Here is a 19,313-nt window from a genome sequence, read left to right as displayed (position 1 = left end):
ATACATTTTCCATCACCCAATTAAGTTAAAGCTGTATGTGTACAAATATGCATGAAAAATATAGAAATCCTATAGTGTAACAACAATGCGGAAGTCGCCATTTCAGCTTGCGTTACTGTAATTCCTCTGGACTGGTGTTCAAAAGTCTAATTTCTAAGTTTCTTTTTGTGTTTTTACGATGTGAGCTGTTTCTTCCAGATCGTCTCCTCCTCAAGATGAGTATGGTAGGCCTGTCTACACAAGCGCCCACGTCGGCTGATGCATGTCTCAGCATCGTCCATAGTCTGATGTGCCATCGCCAGGGTGGGGAGAGCGAGAGTTTCGGGAAACGAGCCATTGAGAGTCTGGTGAAGAAGCTGAAGGAGAAGCGGGATGAGTTGGACAGTCTCATCACGGCCATCACAACGAACGGGGCACACCCCACCAAGTGTGTCACTATACAGAGAACGCTGGATGGCCGATTGCAGGTACGGATAGAGCCGGGGGTCAGGTCATGTTACTTGGTTAGTTGACAGGTACGGGGAGACTATATGGAGCTGGTGGTCAGGCTGTTACTTGGTTACTTGACAGGTACGGGGAGACTATATGGAGCCGGTGGTCAGGTCCTGTTACTTGGTTGGTTGACAGTAGGTACGGGGAGACTATATGGAGCTGGTGGTCAGGCCCTGTTACTTGGTTGGTTGACAGTAGGTACGGGGAGACTATATGGAGCCGGTGGTCAGGTCCTGTTACTTGGTTGGTTGACAGTAGGTATGGGGAGACTATATGGAGCCGATGTTCAGGTCCTGTTACTTGGTTGGTTGACAGTAGGTACAGGGAGACTATATGGAGCTGGTGGTCAGGCTCGGTTACTTGGTTGGTTGACAGTAGGTACGGTGAGACTATATGGAGCCGGTGTTCAGGCCCTGTTACTTGGTTGGTTGACAGTAGGTATGGGGAGACTATATGGAGCCGATGTTCAGGTCCTGTTACTTGGTTGGTTGACAGTAGGTATGAGGAGACTATATGGAGCCGATGTTCAGGTCCTGTTACTTGGTTGGTTGACAGTAGGTATGGGGAGACTATATGGAGCCCGGTGGTCAGGCCCTGTTACTTGGTTGGTTGATAGTAGGTACAGGGAGACTATATGGAGCCGATGGTCAGGCCCTGTTACTTGGTTGGTTGACAGTAGGTACGAGGAGACTATATGGAGCCAGTGGTCAGGCCCTGTGACTTGGTTGGTTGACAGTAGGTATGAGGAGACTATATGGAGCGGGTGGTCAGGCCCTGTTACCTGGTTGGTTGATAGTAGGTACGGTGAGACTATATGGAGCTGGTGGTCAGGCCCTGTTACTTGGTTGGTTGACAGTAGGTACGGTGAGACTATATGGAGCCGGTGGTCAGGCCCTGTTACTTGGTTGGTTGACAGTAGGTATGAGGAGACTATATGGAGCTGGTGGTCAGGCCCTGTAACTTGGTTGGTTGACAGCAAGTGGGGAGACTATATGGAGCCGATGGTCAGGCCCTGTAACTTGGTTGGTTGACAGTAGGTACGGGGAGACTATATGGAGCTGGTGGTCAGGCCCTGTAACTTGGTTGGTTGACAGTAGGTATGAGGAGACTATATGGAGCCGGTGGTCAGGCCCTGTTACTTGGTTGGTTGATAGTAGGTACGGTGAGACTATATGGAGCTGGTGGTCAGGCCCTGTTACTTGGTTGGTTGACAGTAGGTACAGTGAGACTATATGGAGCCGGTGGTCAGGCCCTGTTACTTGGTTGGTTGACAGTAGGTATGAGGAGACTATATGGAGCTGGTGGTCAGGCCCTGTAACTTGGTTGGTTGACAGCAAGTGGGGAGACTATATGGAGCCGATGGTCAGGCCCTGTAACTTGGTTGGTTGACAGTAGGTATGGGGAGACTATATGGAGCCGATGGTCAGGCCCTGTTACTTGGTTGGTTGACAGTAGGTACGGGGAGACTATATGGAGCTGGTGGTCAGGCCCTGTAACTTGGTTGGTTGACAGTAGGTACGGGGAGACTATATGGAGCTGGTGGTCAGGCCCTGTAACTTGGTTGGTTGACAGTAGGTACGGGGAGACTATATGGAGCTGGTGGTCAGGCCCTGTAACTTGGTTGGTTGACAGCAGGTACGGGGAGACTATATGGAGCCGATGGTCAGGCCCTGTTACTTGGTTGGTTGACAGTAGGTACGGGGAGACTATATGGAGCCAGTGTTCAGGCCCTGTTACTTGGTTGGTTGACAGCAGGTACGGGGAGACTATATGGAGCCGGTGGTCAGGCCCTGTTACTTGGTTAGTTGACAGTAGTCAGGGGAGACTATATGGAGCCGGTGGTCAGGCCCTGTAACTTGGTTGGTTGGCAGCAGGTACGGGGAGACTATATGGAGCCGGTGGTCAGGCCCTGTTACTTGGTTGGTTGACAACAGGTACGGGGAGACTATATGGAGCCGGTGGTCAGGCCCTGCAACTTGGTTGGTTGACAGCAGGTACGGGGAGACTATATGGAGCCGGTGGTCAGGCCCTGCAACTTGGTTGGTTGACAGCAGGTACGGGGAGACTATATGGAGCCGGTGGTCAGGCCTTGTTACTTGGTTAGTTGACAGTAGGTACGGGGAGACTTTATGGAGCCGGTGGTCAGGCCCTGTAACTTGGTTGGTTGACAGTATGTACGGGGAGACTATATGGAGCCGGTGGTCAGGCCCTGTTACTTGGTTGGTTGACAGCAGGTACGGGGAGACTATATGGCGCCGGTGGTCAGGCCCTGTTACTTGGTTGGTAGTAGGTACAGGGAGACTATATGGAGCTGGTGGTCAGGCTTGGTTACTTGGTTGGTTGACAGTAGGTACGGGGAGGCTATATGGAGCGGGTGGTCAGGCTTGGTTACTTGGTTGGTTGACAGTAGGTACGGGGAGGCTATAGCGAGCCGGTGGTCAGGCCCTGTTACTTGGTTGGTTGACAGTAGGTACGGGGAGACTATATGGAGCCGATGGTCAGGCCCTGTTACTTGGTTGGTTGACAGTAGGTACGGGGAGACTATATGGAGCCGGTGTTCAGGCCCTGTTATCTGGTTGGTTGACAGTAGGTACAGGGAGACTATATGGAGCCGGTGGTCAGGCCCTGTTACCTGGTTGGTTGACAGTAGGTACGGGGAGACTATATGGAGCCGGTGGTCAGGTCCTGTTACTTGGTTGGTTGACAGTAGGCAGGGGAGACTATATGGAGCCGATGGTCAGGCCCTGTTACCTGGTTGGTTGACAGTAGGTACAGGGAGACTATATGGAGCCGGTGGTCAGGCCCTGTTATCTGGTTGGTTGACAGTAGGCAGGGGAGACTATATGGAGCCGGTGGTCAGGCCCTGTTACCTGGTTGGTTGACAGTAGGTACGGGGAGACTATATGGAGCCGGTGGTCAGGTCCTCTTACTTGGTTGGTTGACAGTAGGTACAGGGAGACTATATGGAGCCGATGGTCAGGCCCTGTTACTTTGTTGGTTGACAGTAGGTATGGGGAGACTATATGGAGCCGATGTTCAGGTCCTGTTACTTGGTTGGTTGACAGTAGGTATGGGGAGACTATATGGCGCCGGTGGTCAGGCCCTGTTACCTGGTTGGTTGACAGTATGTACGGGGAGACTATATGGCACCGGTGGTCAGGCCCTGTAACTTGGTTGGTTGACAGTAGGTACGGGGAGACTATATGGAGCCGGTGGTCAGGCTTGGTTACTTGGTTGGTTGACAGTAGGTACGGAGAGGCTATATGGAGCCGGTGGTCAGGCCCTGTTACTTGGTTGGTTGACAGCAGGTACGGGGAGACTATATGGAGCCGGTGGTCAGGTCCTGTTACTTGGTTGGTTGACAGTAGGTACGGGGAGACTATATTGAGCCGGTGGTCATGGGTTGGTAATTTGGTTGACAGGTACAAGGAGACTGAATGGAGCTGTCATCAAGTATCGTTCTTATGGATGTTATTGTTTTCTGAGCAGTGACTTGCATCATTGATAACTGAACCAAGGAAAAAGGAGAGGCTTTAATGTTTAGTTTTCCATGACTGCATTTGATGAATCATCAGTGACCACTGAATTTACAAAAATTAGGACTTTTTAGGTTTTTCCAAATTTATAGGTTTTTCCACATTTAGTTTTGAATCCAAGATGAATCCTGGGCTGCCCCAAAATACACGGTGTCGCTGAATTAAACAATAAGGGTGTGCGAAATTAACGGTATATCGGTAAATTCAGGTACATTTTCTTTCCGTGATATGTATCACAACATAATTTTTCTATGCTCGATTTATCGGGTGATTTCAAATTTTATGATGTTTTTAATGTTATATCGGAACTTCCCAAATTCCTTCGCTGCCTCACAGCATGCATCCAGGGCCCCAAAATGGCTGCGTAAACATTATGATGTACAAGCATCTTGTTTTGTTCCATTTATGAACTTCAGTTCATACCTTAATTGTTTAGTGTATCAGATTGCTTCTGAATTCAAAATTATACGATATATCGTGATATGTGTCACAATAGGTCCTTGTGGATCACAAAATATTGTGATACTCTTTAAACCTCTAATACCCATCCCTCTCAAACAGCAACATACATCCAACCCCTCTCTTCATCTCAGGTGGCTGGGAGGAAAGGGTTTCCGCATGTGATCTACGCCCGCATCTGGCGTTGGCCTGACCTCCATAAGAACGAGCTGAAGCATGTGAAGTTTTGTCAGTACGCCTTCGACCTCAAGCAGGACAGTGTGTGTGTGAACCCTTACCACTACGAGAGGGTCGTCGCTCCAGGAATAGGTAATTATTACATTAGATAGTGAGAGTTATGCTGATGACCAGTGAAGATCCGGGATAGAATAGGTCTTCAGTAACCCATGCCTAAAGGGCCACTATGCTTGTCGTAAGAGGCGACTTACAGGATCGGGTGGTCAGGCTTGCTGACTTGGTTGATGCATGTCATCGATCCCAATTGTGTGGATCGATGCTCATGATGTCAATCACTGGATTGTCTGGTCCAGACTCGATTATTTACAGACCGCCTTCATATATCTGGAATATTGCTGTGGTGTTAAACAACAAACAAACAAACAAAAAGTTATGTTGAATCATCTCAGTGTTGTTCAACCCCATATCACAAGAGCATATGACGAGAAGGTCAGTGGTTTGATCTCATTATCTCTGCATTATACCAAACAATGTTAAGACGTGGTACTTGTTGTTACCCTGCCTGCTGCTTGGCTTTGAGGGGCTAAAATGAGGACTGGCCGGCTGTCGTAACTCCCATACCTTAACATCGACTTACGACATTCGTATTTAATTTGTTTTTTACAACAGCACCTTGCTCTACAAAACCAGCATAAGCCTGGACGAGTACAAGCAGAAACACACATGCATTTGCGCACGCTTATGCACATGAAAACACATGCACATGCACATTGCTGTATTGATTTTTATATTTAAGGGGAGGGAGGGGGGTGGTCAGGTAGCCTAGTGGTTAAAGTGTTCGCTCATCACGCCTAAGATCCGGGTTCGATTCCCGACATGGGTACAATGTGTGAAGCCCATTTCTAGTGTTTCCCCCCCCCCCCCCCACCCCACCGTGATATTGCTGGAATATTGCTAAAAGCTGTGCATAACCTCACTCACTCACTCACTCACTCACTCACTCATATTTTTGAAAGTATTTGCAAATACCTTTGTATATTTAGTCTTTGAATCAAGCTGACAGTTTGTTCATGTTGTTTCAGATCTGTCAGGGCTGACGCTACAGCATGCAGGTGAGTACTCATCCAAGGACCAGTACTCCGCCTTAGTGCTGCGTGAGTACACGTTGTTGACATACGGTGTTGTCTCCCCTTGCCCAGTACTTAGTGCTGCGTGAGTACACGTTGTTGACATACGGTGTTGTCTCCCCTTGCCAAGTATTTAGTGCTGCGTGAGTACACGTTATGACATACAGTGTTGTCTCCCCTTGCCCAGTACTTAGTGCTGCGTGAGTACACGTTGTTGACATACGGTGTTGTCTCCCCTTGCCAAGTATTTAGTGCTGCGTGAGTACATGTTATGACATACAGTGTTGTCTCCCCTTGCCCAGTACTTAGTGCTGTGTGAGTACACGTTATGACATATAGTGTTGTCTCCCCTTGCCCAGTACTTTGTGCTGTGTGAGTACACGTTATGACATACAGTGTTGTCTCCCCTTGCCCAGTACTTCGTGCTGCGTGAGTACACGTTGTTGACATACAGTTTCTCCCCTTGCCCAGTACTTCGTGAGTACACGTTGTTGACATACAGTGTTGTCTCCCCTTGCCCAGTACTTAGTGCTGCGTGAGGACACGTTGTTGACATACAGTGTTGTCTCTTCTTGCCAAGTACTTCGTGAGTACAAGTTGTTGACATACGGTGTTGTCTCTTCTCGCCAAGTACTTCGTGAGTACAAGTTGTTGACATACAGTGTTGTCTCCTCTCGCCAAGTACTTCGTGAGTACAAGTTGTTGACATACGGTGTTGTCTCCTCTCGCCAAGTACTTCGTGAGTACAAGTTGTTGACATACAGTGTTGTCTCCCCTTGCCAAGTACTTAGTGCTGCGTGAGGACACGTTGTTGACATACAGTGTTGTCTCTTCTTGCCAAGTACTTCGTGAGTACAAGTTGTTGACATACGGTGTTGTCTCCTCTCGCCAAGTACTTCGTGAGTACAAGTTGTTGACATACAGTGTTGTCTCCCCTTGCCCAGTACTTCGTGAGTACAAGTTGTTGACATACAGTGTTGTCTCCCCTTGCCCAGTACTTCGTGAGTACAAGTTGTTGACATACAGTGTTGTCTCCCCTTGCCCAGTACTTCGTGAGTACACGTTGTTGACATACAGTGTTGTCTCCCCTTGCCCAGTACTTAGTGCTGAGTGAGTACACGTTGTTGACATACAGTGTTGTCTCCCCTTGCCCAGTACTTCGTGAGTACAAGTTGTTGACATACAGTGTTGTCTCTTCTTGCCAAGTACTTCGTGAGTACATGTTGTTGACATACAGTGTTGTCTCTTCTTGCCCAGTACTTCGTGAGTACAAGTTGTTGACATACAGTGTTGTCTCCCCTTGCCCAGTACTTCGTGAGTACAAGTTGTTGACATACGGTGTTGTCTCCTCTCGCCAAGTACTTCGTGAGTACACGTTGTTGACATACAGTGTTGTCTCTTCTTGCCCAGTACTTCGTGAGTACAAGTTGTTGACATACAGTGTTGTCTCCCCTTGCCCAGTACTTCGTGAGTACAAGTTGTTGACATACGGTGTTGTCTCCTCTCGCCAAGTACTTCGTGAGTACACGTTGTTGACATACAGTGTTGTCTCCCCTTGTCCAGTACTTCGTGAGTACAAGTTGTTGACATACAGTGTTGTCTCTTCTTGCCCAGTACTTCGTGAGTACACGTTGTTGACATACGGTGTTGTCTCCCCTTGCCCAGTACTTAGTGCTGCGTGAGGACACGTTGTTGACATACAGTGTTGTCTCCTCTCGCCAAGTACTTCGTGAGTACAAGTTGTTGACATACAGTGTTGTCTTCCCTTGCCCAGTACTTCGTGAGTACACTTTGTTGCAAACGGTGTTGTCTCCCCTTGCCCAGTACTTAGTGCTGCGTGAGTACACGTTGTTGACATACGGTGTTGTCTCCCCTTGCCCAGTACTTAGTGAGTACACGTTGTTGACATACAGTGTTGTCTCCCCTTGCCCAGTACTTCGTGAGTACAAGTTGTTGACATACGGTGTTGTCTCCCCTTGCCCAGTACTTAGTGCTGCGTGAGGACACGTTGTTGATATACAGTGTTGTCTCCTCTCGCCAAGTACTTCGTGAGTACAAGTTGTTGACATACAGTGTTGTCTTCCCTTGCCCAGTACTTCGTGAGTACACTTTGTTGCAAACGGTGTTGTCTCCCCTTGCCCAGTACTTAGTGCTGCGTGAGTACACGTTGTTGACATACGGTGTTGTCTCCCCTTGCCCAGTACTTAGTGAGTACACGTTGTTGACATACAGTGTTGTCTCCCCTTGCCCAGTACTTCGTGAGTACACGTTGTTGACATACAGTGTTGTCTTCCCTTGCCCAGTACTTAGTGCTGCAGAGTACACGTTGTTGACATACAGTGTTGTCTCCCCTTGCCCAGTACTTCGTGAGTACACGTTGTTGACATACAGTGTTGTCTCCCCTTGCCCAGTACTTCGTGAGTACACGTTGTTGACATACAGTGTTGTCTCCCCTTGCCCAGTACTTCGTGAGTACACGTTGTTGACATACAGTGTTGTCTTCCCTTGCCCAGTACTTAGTGCTGCAGAGTACACGTTGTTGACATACAGTGTTGTCGTCCCTTGCCTACTACTTGGTGTGGCATGGCTTCACGTCCCTCAGATCATACCTTGTTGTCTCCCCTTGCCCAGTACTTGGTGTGGCATGGCTTCACGTCCTTCAGATCCTACATTGTTGTCTCCCCTTGCCCTGAACTTGGTGCAGCATGGCTTCACGTCCCTGAGATCATACAGTGTTGTCTTCCCTTGCCCAGTACTTGGTGTGGCATGGCTTCACGTCCCTGAGATCATACAGTGTTGTCTTCCCTTGCCCAGTACTTGGTGTGGCATGGCTTCACGTCCCTGAGATCATACAGTGTTGTCTTCCCTTGCCCAGTACTTGGTGTGGCATGGCTTCACGTCCCTGAGATCCTACAGTGTTGTCTCCCCTTGCCCTGAACTTGGTGCAGCATGGCTTCAAGTCCCTCAGATCCTACAGTGTTGTCTCCCCTTGCCCAGTACTTAGTGCTGCGTGAGTACACGTTGTTGACATACTGTGTTGTCTCCCCTTGCCCAGTACTTCGTGAGTACACGTTGTTGACATACAGTGTTGTCTCCCCTTGCCCAGTACTTCGTGAGTACACGTTGTTGACATACAGTGTTGTCTCCCCTTGCCCAGTACTTCGTGAGTACACGTTGTTGACATACAGTGTTGTCTCCCCTTGCCCAGTACTTCGTGAGTACACGTTGTTGACATACAGTGTTGTCTCCCCTTGCCCAGTACTTCGTGACTACACGTTGTTGACATACAGTGTTGTCTCCCCTTGCCCAGTACTTAGTGCTGAGTGAGTACACGTTGTTGACATACGGTGTTGTCTCCCCTTGCCCAGTACTTAGTGCTGCGTGAGTACACGTTGTTGACATACAGTGTTGTCTCCCCTTGCCCAGTACTTAGTGCTGCGTGAGTACACGTTGTTGACATGCGGTGTTGTCTCCCCTTGCCCAGTACTTAGTGCTGCGTGAGTACACGTTGTTGACATACAGTGTTGTCTTCCCTTGCCCAGTACTTAGTGCTGCGTGAGTACACGTTGTTGACATACAGTGTTGTCTCCCCTTGCCAAGTACTTAGTGCTGCGTGAGTACACGTTGTTGACATACAGTGTTGTCTCTTCTTGCCCAGTACTTCGTGAGTACACGTTGTTGACATACGGTGTTGTCTCCCCTTGCCCAGTACTTAGTGCTGCGTGAGTACACCTTGTTGACAAACGGTGTTGTCTCCCCTTGCCCAGTACTTAGTGCTGCGTGAGTACACGTTGTTGACATACAGTGTTGTCTCCCCTTGCCCAGTACTTAGTGCTGCGTGAGTACACGTTGTTGACATACAGTGTTGTCTCCCCTTGCCCAGTACTTAGTGCTGCGTGAGTACACGTTGTTGACATACAGTGTTGTCTCCCCTTGCCCAGTACTTAGTGCTGCGTGAGTACACGTTGTTGACATAGTGTTGTCTCCCCTTGCCCAGTACTTCGTGAGTAAACGTTGTTGACATACAGTGTTGTCTCCCCTTGCCAAGTTCTTAGTGCTGCGTGAGTACACGTTGTTGACATACAGAGTTGTCTCTTCTTGCCCAGTACTTGGTGTGGCATGGCTTCACGTCCCTCAGATCATACATTGTTGTCTCCCCTTGCCCAGTACTTGGTGTGGCATGGCTTCACGTCCCTCAGATCATACGGTGTTGTCTCCCCTTGCCCAGTACTTGGTGTGGCATGGCTTCACGTCCCTTAAATCATACATTGTTGTCTCCCCTTGCCCAGTACTTGGTGTGGCATGGCTTCACGTCCCTCAGATCATACAGAGTTGTCTCCCCTTGCCCAGTACTTGGTGTGGCATGGCTTCAAGTCCCTCAGATCATACAGTGTTGTCTCCCCTTGCCCAGTACTTGGTGTGGCATGGCTTCACGTCCCTTAGATCATACATTGTTGTCTCCCCTTGCCCAGTATTTGGCGTGGCATGGCTTCACGTCCCTCAGATCATACAGAGTTGTCTCCCCTTGCCCAGTACTTGGTGTGGCATGGCTTCACGTCCCTTAGATCATACATTGTTGTCTCCCCTTGCCCAGTACTTGGCGTGGCATGGCTTCAAGTCCCAGAGATCATACAGTGTTGTCTCCCCTTGCCCTGAACTTGGTCCAGCATGGCTTCAAGTCCCTCAGATCATACAGTGTTGTCTTTTCTTACCCAGCTGGAGTCTGTTTTGTCATCATTAGTCCAGCTAGTGTCATCTTTAGAATCTTAGAAATAGAAATATGTATTGCTTGTTCCTCTTTACACTTTTGGAACATTTAGTTTCTTTGTATTTTAACTAAGATATGTCCCAAAGAAGGAGATTTTACTCAATTATAAATACTTCATGTATTATTTACTGAAGCAAGATCAAACATTTTAATGGCCTGAATTTTGGTCCAAATTATAATTCAGTGCCCAGTGGTCATGTAATAAGTGCTACCTGGAAACTTCTAGTATTAAATTAAAGTTGGTCCTTAAAGTACTGCTGAAGAAGCTTTCAATTCCCATTGGTGTAAAAGCCCATGGTGTTGCAATATTTAGTTTTTTCTGAAATTGACCCCTGTTCAGACTGATAGATTCAAAACTGTTTGTCACAGTTAGTTTTGAAGGAATTTAATGTTCCGACATCAAACTTTTGAGCTGCTCCCTAGTGAGACAAAAAAAGAGTTTGATGGAAGTGGGAATCATTCATAAGCCGACCCCTTTCTCCAGAATTTTTTTTCTGGTCCTCAAAATTTGGCTTATCTACGGTCATATAAATGTATACGGTAGACATTGTTCTTGGCAACACTTGCAAGGTTGCATGGGTGACACTTATGATAATGTTTAGGGAATGAGTTCAAATGTACCAAGACAAAAGTTTCCAGGAGTTTTTCTGACATTTAAGGATGAGCTTGCCTATTGCCAAGCTGACTTTTTTTTTAGGAAAACTTTAGTTTTGATTTTTCTTGTTGCAGTTCCAATCATCCTTTTTAATTAATTATAGCCATAATTATGTTGTTGATCACATTAAAAATTTGCAAGTGTAAGACAGGAAATAGATTTGATGTCATCAATTTGAACATGTCTTATAATTTTCATACGAATATGAATGTGTGGAGTGTGGATGAATACATCTTCCCGAGGCAAGAGAGTTAACTGACTTTAAAAGTCCAGCTTCCACCCTTGCCGAACTAGGCTGGAATAACTGGGCTCAATTGTAGCACCACCAGTGGCTGTTACGAGTTAAGTCCCTTCTCTGCCTCTCCTATGGACCAATCAGATTCCACCTCTCGCATCACTTGCGTTTGCTTCACACAAAATTGCGGCGCCCAGTCAAGACGTTCTGGTCGACAATCAAGATCTGTATTGTGAGAAAACGGGTCTTACATCACGAAGTGCATCAAATCACGCGAGCACCTCGATTAAAAACTTGAAAAGATTTGGAAAATATCTGTTGACAACGAGGCGGTGCACATGCTGTGCAAATCCTGCAATCGACCGAAATCTGCCTGACAGTTCACGAACCGGGTTTCAATTTCGTTACGCAATTTGATTGGACTGTGCATAGACTCGTTAGTCCAGCCAAAATGTAACTCCATAATACCAGCCTAGTTCGGCAAGGATGGAAACTGGACTTTTATAGTCAGTTAACTCCCTTGCCTCGGGAAGATGGGATGAATGTTAAGTGACTTATGTGTTGTGGCCAGAAGTAATGTCAAGTTATCGTGACTTCCTTAAATAAAACAATCTGGCCATTACTGAACTCTTCAGGCCCTCAGTTAAAAAGATGCAGCTTATTGCAACAAATAAATCGTCATGTACATTTTATGCAGGCCATAAGGACACATACAAATTTGCAACTACCGGCCCTACATGAGTTCAACCTGCCACGGTCTTACAGGCCGGCGCTTATTTCAAACACTTGTTATATCGCTATGGAGTTATTGCTTGGTCTGAGGAAGATCTCACACAAGCAATATCTCCCGTGGAAGCCAGTTTTGAATGATAATGTCACAGAGCTTCAGATAACTTTTTGAGCAATTGAGTTTTAACTCTAGGGTTTGTGTTTTGATTGAGTTATTACATTTTTCATTGGGTAACCAGTATTTTTTCACTCATATATTCATAACTCTATTTCCCCCCAAAGAGCAATCATTTTAAGATTTAAGAAAAGTGTTTTAGATACATATAACCATGATTACTTTTCTAAATATATAGGCTTGACTCGGAAAGTTATTTAGCTCGTAATTGTGTTTCGGAAATTAGCCCCTTTGTACGCATCCTGAAAAATCTTCATTGAGTATTTACGTGTGCTGTTTTTATACATTTGAGTTTTTCATTTAATGCATGCGTTTCTGTACACAAGTTGATTGAAAGTAATTGGGTTTTGAATTGGTGGGTGCCGTATTCGAAGTAATAAGCGCCCAGGGCGCTCTCAAAAATAGAAAAAGGGGCTCATATTAGATCATAGTTTTGGTAAGAAAAAAAAACAGAGTTGAAAGATCGTTAATATTGTGGTTTATGCTGACAGCTTAATATGATACAAAAGAAAAGTCTGTGCGTATTATACACGACAGATATATTTTTCAGAATTTATATGCCCATAATTAATGGTGCATATAAAACACGAGTGCGTATTATGCACAAATAAATAAGTCTTGTGTACATCGATCAATCGTAAGGGGTGCTAATTGTGATTGTTCACTAGCCAATATATCATCACTGTGGGCGCTTATTAGAGCAGGGCGCTTATTACGTCGAATACAGTATTTTACCAAAATACGCAGCTTATCTGTAGCTCTGTGTCATTAATGGTTTATGTGACCTATTTCCCAGGTCCCCCTGGCCGCCTGGTGAAGGACGAGTACGGAGGCGAGATACAGATGGACAGAGCCTCCACATCATCTGACGGCAACCAGACAGTTCAACATCCACCCTCTGAAGGCTTCAATAGGCTTATAGTTGGCGAGTGTTTCTCTGGTAGAACAATTGTCTTGTCTCACATGGGTTTGAGGGGTGTTTAATCAGAACAAATGACCTGTATTTAGGAAGTGTAGTGATTTCATACAGTATACAGGGTAACAGATCTTAGGATTCAGTTTTCTTTAAGAATGTCTGATTGTTTATCGGAATGTTTGGGCGGCTACATGCTGACTTTGATTCTTCTCATTCAGGGTTATTCTTTTTGAGCTTTGGGGATTGGTTTTCGGTGGAGAAGTTTAGAGATGGGTTAACCTGGATTTCAGGACCCTTTGGTTGTCATCAAACTGAAATAAACTTGTTTTGGGGTGTGAATTATATTGTTGGAAAACATGACCATTTCCTTGTCCAGGAGAGACTTGTGGTTTTGTTTTCTGTGAAACGATTAGTGGAGGTCGGGCTCGTTTTACACAGCAATCTGGCTACGACTGTCATGTCGGTGTACAGGTGTATGAGTTCTGACAACCATGCTGCTATGATTGCCTTGGGAAAAGAGCCCTGGGATGGAGGACGTGTTAGTTTCTAAAGGTGTGTAGTGAGAGGGTGTTTGGTGATGTCGGGTCTCAGCTAGGATATTGACCACTACAGGGAAAGAAGAAACATTTGCTTTTGGACATACTCAGTGATGCCACTTTACGATTTTTGTGGTATCCTAAAGATTTAATGATAATAATTTTTGAATTTTGTTAAAAAATATCACCAGAAATTTACAGGTTATTGACATTGTAGTCAATGTACGAGCACCAGTGGTGAATGATCACTTTGTGATGGGAAGGCTAACAAATTTCGATGAGTTTGGTGACAAGTGAAACTGCAACAGATGATTATCAGAGCTCCAGATAAGCTTTTGGTGTTGTGGGTATTTTACCCATGCATTTTAAAATCATTGGGTATCAGTAATTCTATCTGCGTATTCAAATTTCCGTTACCCACTAGTTTTTACACATGTGGGTATTTAAGTTAAATATTTAAAAACACTATTCATCTAGTCCCTGCAAACTGGTGTCGTGTGGGTTCGAGAGCTTTATAGGACTCAAAAATACCACGATACTTCCACAAGAAAGTGTGATGGCAAATGATCATGATGTAACTGTCATCGTGGAGTTTGGCAAGGTTGACGGAATGTCCGTTTATAATTTAAAAATAAGTTGCTGATTTGCTAATCGAATACGCAGGGTTACTTAACAATATTTTGATGATACGCACAAGTTTTATTTTTGTAGCGTATCTGTAATGTTCGTTGCGTATTTGATACGCTTGGATTATATTTTACTGTGTATTTCTGCATTTCTGATGCGTATTTCACGCAGATACGCAGCTTATCTGGAGCTCTGTGATTATATTTATCAAAACCAATCAGGAGTGAGATTAGTTGTGTTGACTCTATTTTCTTTTCTTAAGTCACTAATTGGGTGGATCGCCTCCGTGGTCTAGTGGTAGAGCATCCGCCTGGAGAGCGGAAGGTCCGGGGTTTGATCCCCGGCCGCGTCATACCAAAAGACGTTAAAAGATGGTACTTGTTGTTACCCTGTCTGGCGCTCAGCATTAAGGGACTAAAACAAGGACTGGTCGGCTCGGAGTCAGTATACCGTGTCTGAGTGGGGTATTCATGTTAACTGCGGCATGGAATCTCAGTGGGCTAGCACTTTAAATCGGTATCAGCCCGGACAAGTACAAGAAGCCACACACACGTGCATGCATGTCGCTATAAGTGCAATACGCGACGTTTAAACCCTATTTCACCTCACTCCCACTACATTTGGCGATCCCAGAAGCTATTGTGCGTGGCACCTTAATCCATTTAGACCTAATAGTGACTGAATTGTGTGTCTGGTATAGTATACTATTAGGGAAATCAGAAGGGTGTAAGATTCTAAGGCAAAAGGACCCGTGAAGATCCAGGGTAGAATAGATCTTCAGCAACCCATGCTTGCCGTAAAAGGCAACTATGCTTGTCGTAAGAGGCAACGAAATAGCTCAGATGGTCAGACTTGGTGACTTGGTTGATTGTATGTCATAGTATCCCAATTGGGTAGGCTGATGCTCATGACATCAATCACTGCATTGTGTGGTCCAGACACAAATATTTACAGACCACCATCATATAGCGTTTAGATTTATTTTCATTCCGCCTATGTGGACTAGGTTACAAAATATAAGCTACTTGAATATGTACAGAGTATGGAAACAAACGTATTTTCACCGAAAAAACAAGCAATTCTTCACTTCTCTGTATGTTCTTTTTTACAACTGATTTTTCAAGTTTTAATTTTTGTCACATACCGACCGTAGCATGGTATAGACTGGATTATGTTGCCAAGTTATTAAGAGATATTGTTGAAATGGCTGCTTGAGATTGTGGCAGGTCATGACGTCATCGTCGTCGCTTTGGTAAGTTGCTGTCAACCGTGGCTGCGTGTCAAATTTAGTTGTATAGTCCTTGAATGACTTGGTCTTTGTTGTTGGTACTGTCCAATGTAAAAATATCTGTCCATATCTCGTCAATTATTGAATCACTTCGTTTTAGATTCTTTTTAAATATGAGTTTGATATTGATATATATGATTGTTGTCAGTTTTATTTGTGGTTGTATAAATGTGGTAAAATTCAGATTTATTTTTTTTGTGGTAAAATTGTTTGATATATAGAATGCAGTTGTCTCTGTCAATCAATGCACTGTCTTGCAGATGAATGAACATGTCTTGTGTTTGCACTGCTAGGGGGTGCTGAGTAAGAAGCATTATCAAAGATTAACCAAATTTCTTTCCAAATTTGATTTTGAAAAAGAAGTGCTAAAAAAACAAAAGCATTGTTATGTTACTGTTTGTTAAAGTTCAATCATCTTGATAAGGAGATTGAAAGTAACACCTTTCCCTATAATATAAACTGAACAAAAAATGTTAGGATTATGATTATTTTGGGGGATATTGTTTTGTAGTGAAGACTAAGCACACAATTTCATATTCCACATAAACAAATATTTCGTGATCCCTAACTTTTTTTGTTTAGTATATATCATAGACTGTTAAAAAATTGATGAAGGTGCAAGTATCTGTATCGAACCATCACATTAGAATGAAAAAGAAGATAAAATTCATGGGAAGTCAATCCTGTCTTCATTTATACCTTTTGCTAATTAAGAAGATATACAAATTTTCTGAGAAAGCATAATGATTTTCAGTGTTTCTCTTCAACATTTGCCTTGAAACTCAGCACCTCTTATCTCGGTGTCAATGATTTCTCCCTCACCGGACACATGCCTATACTGACTGGTCCCTCCAGGTCAAGGGTCACCGGCCCCTCCAACAACAGTCCAGCACCAGCAGCCTACCAGTGTCCCCTCAGCGACGCCCTTGGGTCCGGGGGCAGGGGGCGTGTCCCTCCAACACCCCCTCTCCCCCCAACCCCTCTCCCCCTCCCAACCGCCGGCCGCGCCTCCGCAGCCGCAACCACCGTCACAACCCACGTCAGCCCCGCCCGGTGTGGAGCTGACCCAAGCTAGTGAGTTGCCTGTTCTGTAGTGTGACACATCACCCTTGTAGCGGGAGGATCATGCTGTCTGACTTTGTCACACTGGAATCTTAGCTTCACTGTGCCGTTGCTGTCTTTGTTTCAGTAGGCATATCGCCTGCTATTGATTGCTTCTGCCATTCAGCGATAAGCTGGTATAGATTTTTAAACTGTTTTTTTAATAAGTTGAAACTACTGACGTTGCCACAATTGCTTTTTTGATCCATTGATGTAGTGTATACCTTACCTGACCCTACTCAGTGCTATGGGTGTAGTGTCAGGTAAGTATAAAAATATTGCATTTAATCAGAAATACTCATGTTTTACCTTACCAGACACTACACCTATAGCACTGTGCAGTGTCAGGAAAAGTGTAATAACATTGCATTTAATCAGAAATGCTCATGTTTTACCTCACCTGACGCTACACCTGTAACACTGTGCAGTGTCAGGAAAAGTGTAATAACATTGCATTTAATCAGAAAAGCTCATTTTTTACCCTACCTGACACTACACCTATAGTCATTGTGTAGTGTCAGTTAAGTATAAAAACATTGCATTTAATATAAAATGTTCATTTTTATCATTAACATTATCCATTTTAAAACTTTATTATTGGATCGTAACTCCCATAGTTAAACATAGACTTACGGCAGTCTTAGCGCTAAGATCGCTTTGTGGAACAGGACCAAGGTCACAGCTGCTTTTGCAATCCTTCAATATAGCTGGTGTCGATTTTAAAGATGTTAATTAATTAACATTACTGAGTCTGTTACAGAAAATTTCTTTTGCCATCAGCTAATAGAAGTCCTGTGCAATTCAACAAAATCTTACAATATGGCTGAAATATTGCCGATGTGACGTAAAGCATTAACTCACTCACTCACTCAACAAAATCTTAAGTCACAAATGAGACAATATTTGATACATTTTGCAACTTGAGCCACAAATCTGAGGCCTGATTCTGATATGAGTTTAACAAGCATGACATACTCATATTCCCTGCCAATATGACATGTCCGGTTGTGTGCAAGACATTAGCCCTGTGAACTAAGTCAAAGTCGTTCCCATGGAAAATAATTTTTTCAAAAATCCTAACTATCAGAAGGCTCCAGTTTACCACTAGACCTATCTATGTGCCATGTTTGGTTAAGATATCTTTCATGGTTTTGACTTCTGCTCCAGAAACGAAACATGACGGATGAACGGACAGCACCCATTCCTATACCCCCCTCCCACTTCGTGACTGGGATCATTTTGCACTCTATTCAGTGTAGAAACTTATGTTTTCCCACTGTAGGGAAGACCGGGAAAGAATTGGTCTTCAGCAACCCATGCTGGTCCTAGGATGACTCTCTGACTTGGTTGATGCATGTCATCGTATCCCAAAGCGTGGATCAATGCTCATGATGTCAATCACTGGATCTTATCGTCCAGACTCAGTTATTTACAGACCGGTGTCATATTCCTGAAATAACGAGGAGAGCGGCGTTAAACAACAAACAAACAAACAAACCCACTTCAGGAAGTTAACCTGGAATAATGATGACAGGCACACCCTACAAAAAGTTAGAAATTCTATCAGTCCTTGGGATATTTAACATTACAGAAACTGGCTTAGGCTAGCTGTCTGGTGCGGGTGTCTAGTGCTAGTGTCTGGTGCCAGTGACTGGGGCCAGTTTCTGGTGCTAGTGTATAGTGCCAGTTTCTGGTGCCAGTGTCTAGTGCCAGTGCTTTGGGCCAGTGTCTGGTGCCAGTGTCTGGAGCCAGTGTCTGGTGCCAGTGCCTGGTACAGGTGTCTGGTGCCAGTGCTTTGGGCCACTGTCTGGTGCCAGTGCCTGGTACAGGTGTCTTGTGCCAGTGTCTGGTGCCAGTGTCTGGTGCCGGTGCTTGGTACAGGTGTCTGGTGCCAGTGCTTTGGGCCACTGTCTGGTGCCAGTGCCTGGTACAGGTGTCTTGTGCCAGTGTCTGGTGCCGGTGTCTTGTGCCAGTGTCTGGTGCCAGTGCCTGGTACAGGTGTCTTGTGCCGGTGTCTGGTGCCGGTGTCTTGTGCCCGTGTCTGGTGCCAGTGCTTTGGGCCACTGTCTGGTGCCAGTGCCTGGTACAGGTGTCTTGTGCCAGTGTCTGGTGCCGGTGTCTTGTGCCAGTGTCTGGTGCCAGTGCCTGGTACAGGTGTCTTGTGCCGGTGTCTGGTGCCGGTGTCTTGTGCCCGTGTCTGGTGCCAGTGCCTGGTGCTTGCGTCTGACACTGAACAAACCACCAGTATTCACTTAATACCAAACAAAATAACAAAATATCATGAGCCACCAAACTAAAAATTATTTTTTTAAATAGTTCATTTAGCCAACCTAAGATTATTGGTTGGCAAAAATTGATAAGCCTTTAAATTGTGGCAGTGGTCTTCATTTTAAAACTGTTTTAAAATTCCCTGCTTGATTTCAAGTACGACCAGTGCTGTGTGTCTATATATATATTTGATGAAACGGCTCAGTGTGCATGCCTTGTGAGAT

At 45.2% G+C, this 19,313-nt stretch overlaps 1 protein-coding gene across 9 annotated transcripts in view; it reads left to right on the top strand.

The window, feature by feature from the left end:
- Positions 1 to 19,313, top strand: part of LOC124152673 (mothers against decapentaplegic homolog 4-like) — a 64,409-nt gene that overhangs the window by 7,768 nt on the left and 37,328 nt on the right. For 6 of the 9 annotated variants that reach the window (XM_048395230.1, XM_048395229.1, XM_048395235.1 and 3 more), the window contains 5 exons: positions 199 to 467; positions 4,622 to 4,796; positions 5,747 to 5,818; positions 13,150 to 13,293; positions 16,576 to 16,794. In XM_048395230.1, coding sequence (XP_048251187.1) covers positions 216 to 467; positions 4,622 to 4,796; positions 5,747 to 5,818; positions 13,150 to 13,293; positions 16,576 to 16,794 — 862 coding nt within the window. In that variant the 5' untranslated portion in view covers positions 199 to 215. The remainder of the gene's footprint in view (positions 1 to 198; positions 468 to 4,621; positions 4,797 to 5,746; positions 5,819 to 13,149; positions 13,294 to 16,575; positions 16,795 to 19,313) is intronic. The other 3 variants (XM_048395234.1, XM_048395232.1, XM_048395236.1) reach the window with 3 other exon arrangements.

Source organism: Haliotis rufescens, unplaced genomic scaffold (genome assembly GCF_023055435.1).
Source record: "Haliotis rufescens isolate VD_foot unplaced genomic scaffold, xgHalRufe1.0.p SCAF_14, whole genome shotgun sequence".
Classification (NCBI taxonomy): Eukaryota; Metazoa; Mollusca; class Gastropoda; order Lepetellida; family Haliotidae; genus Haliotis; species Haliotis rufescens.
Note: the sequence above shows the minus strand (reverse complement) of the source record. Positions and strands in the feature narration are given on the sequence as shown.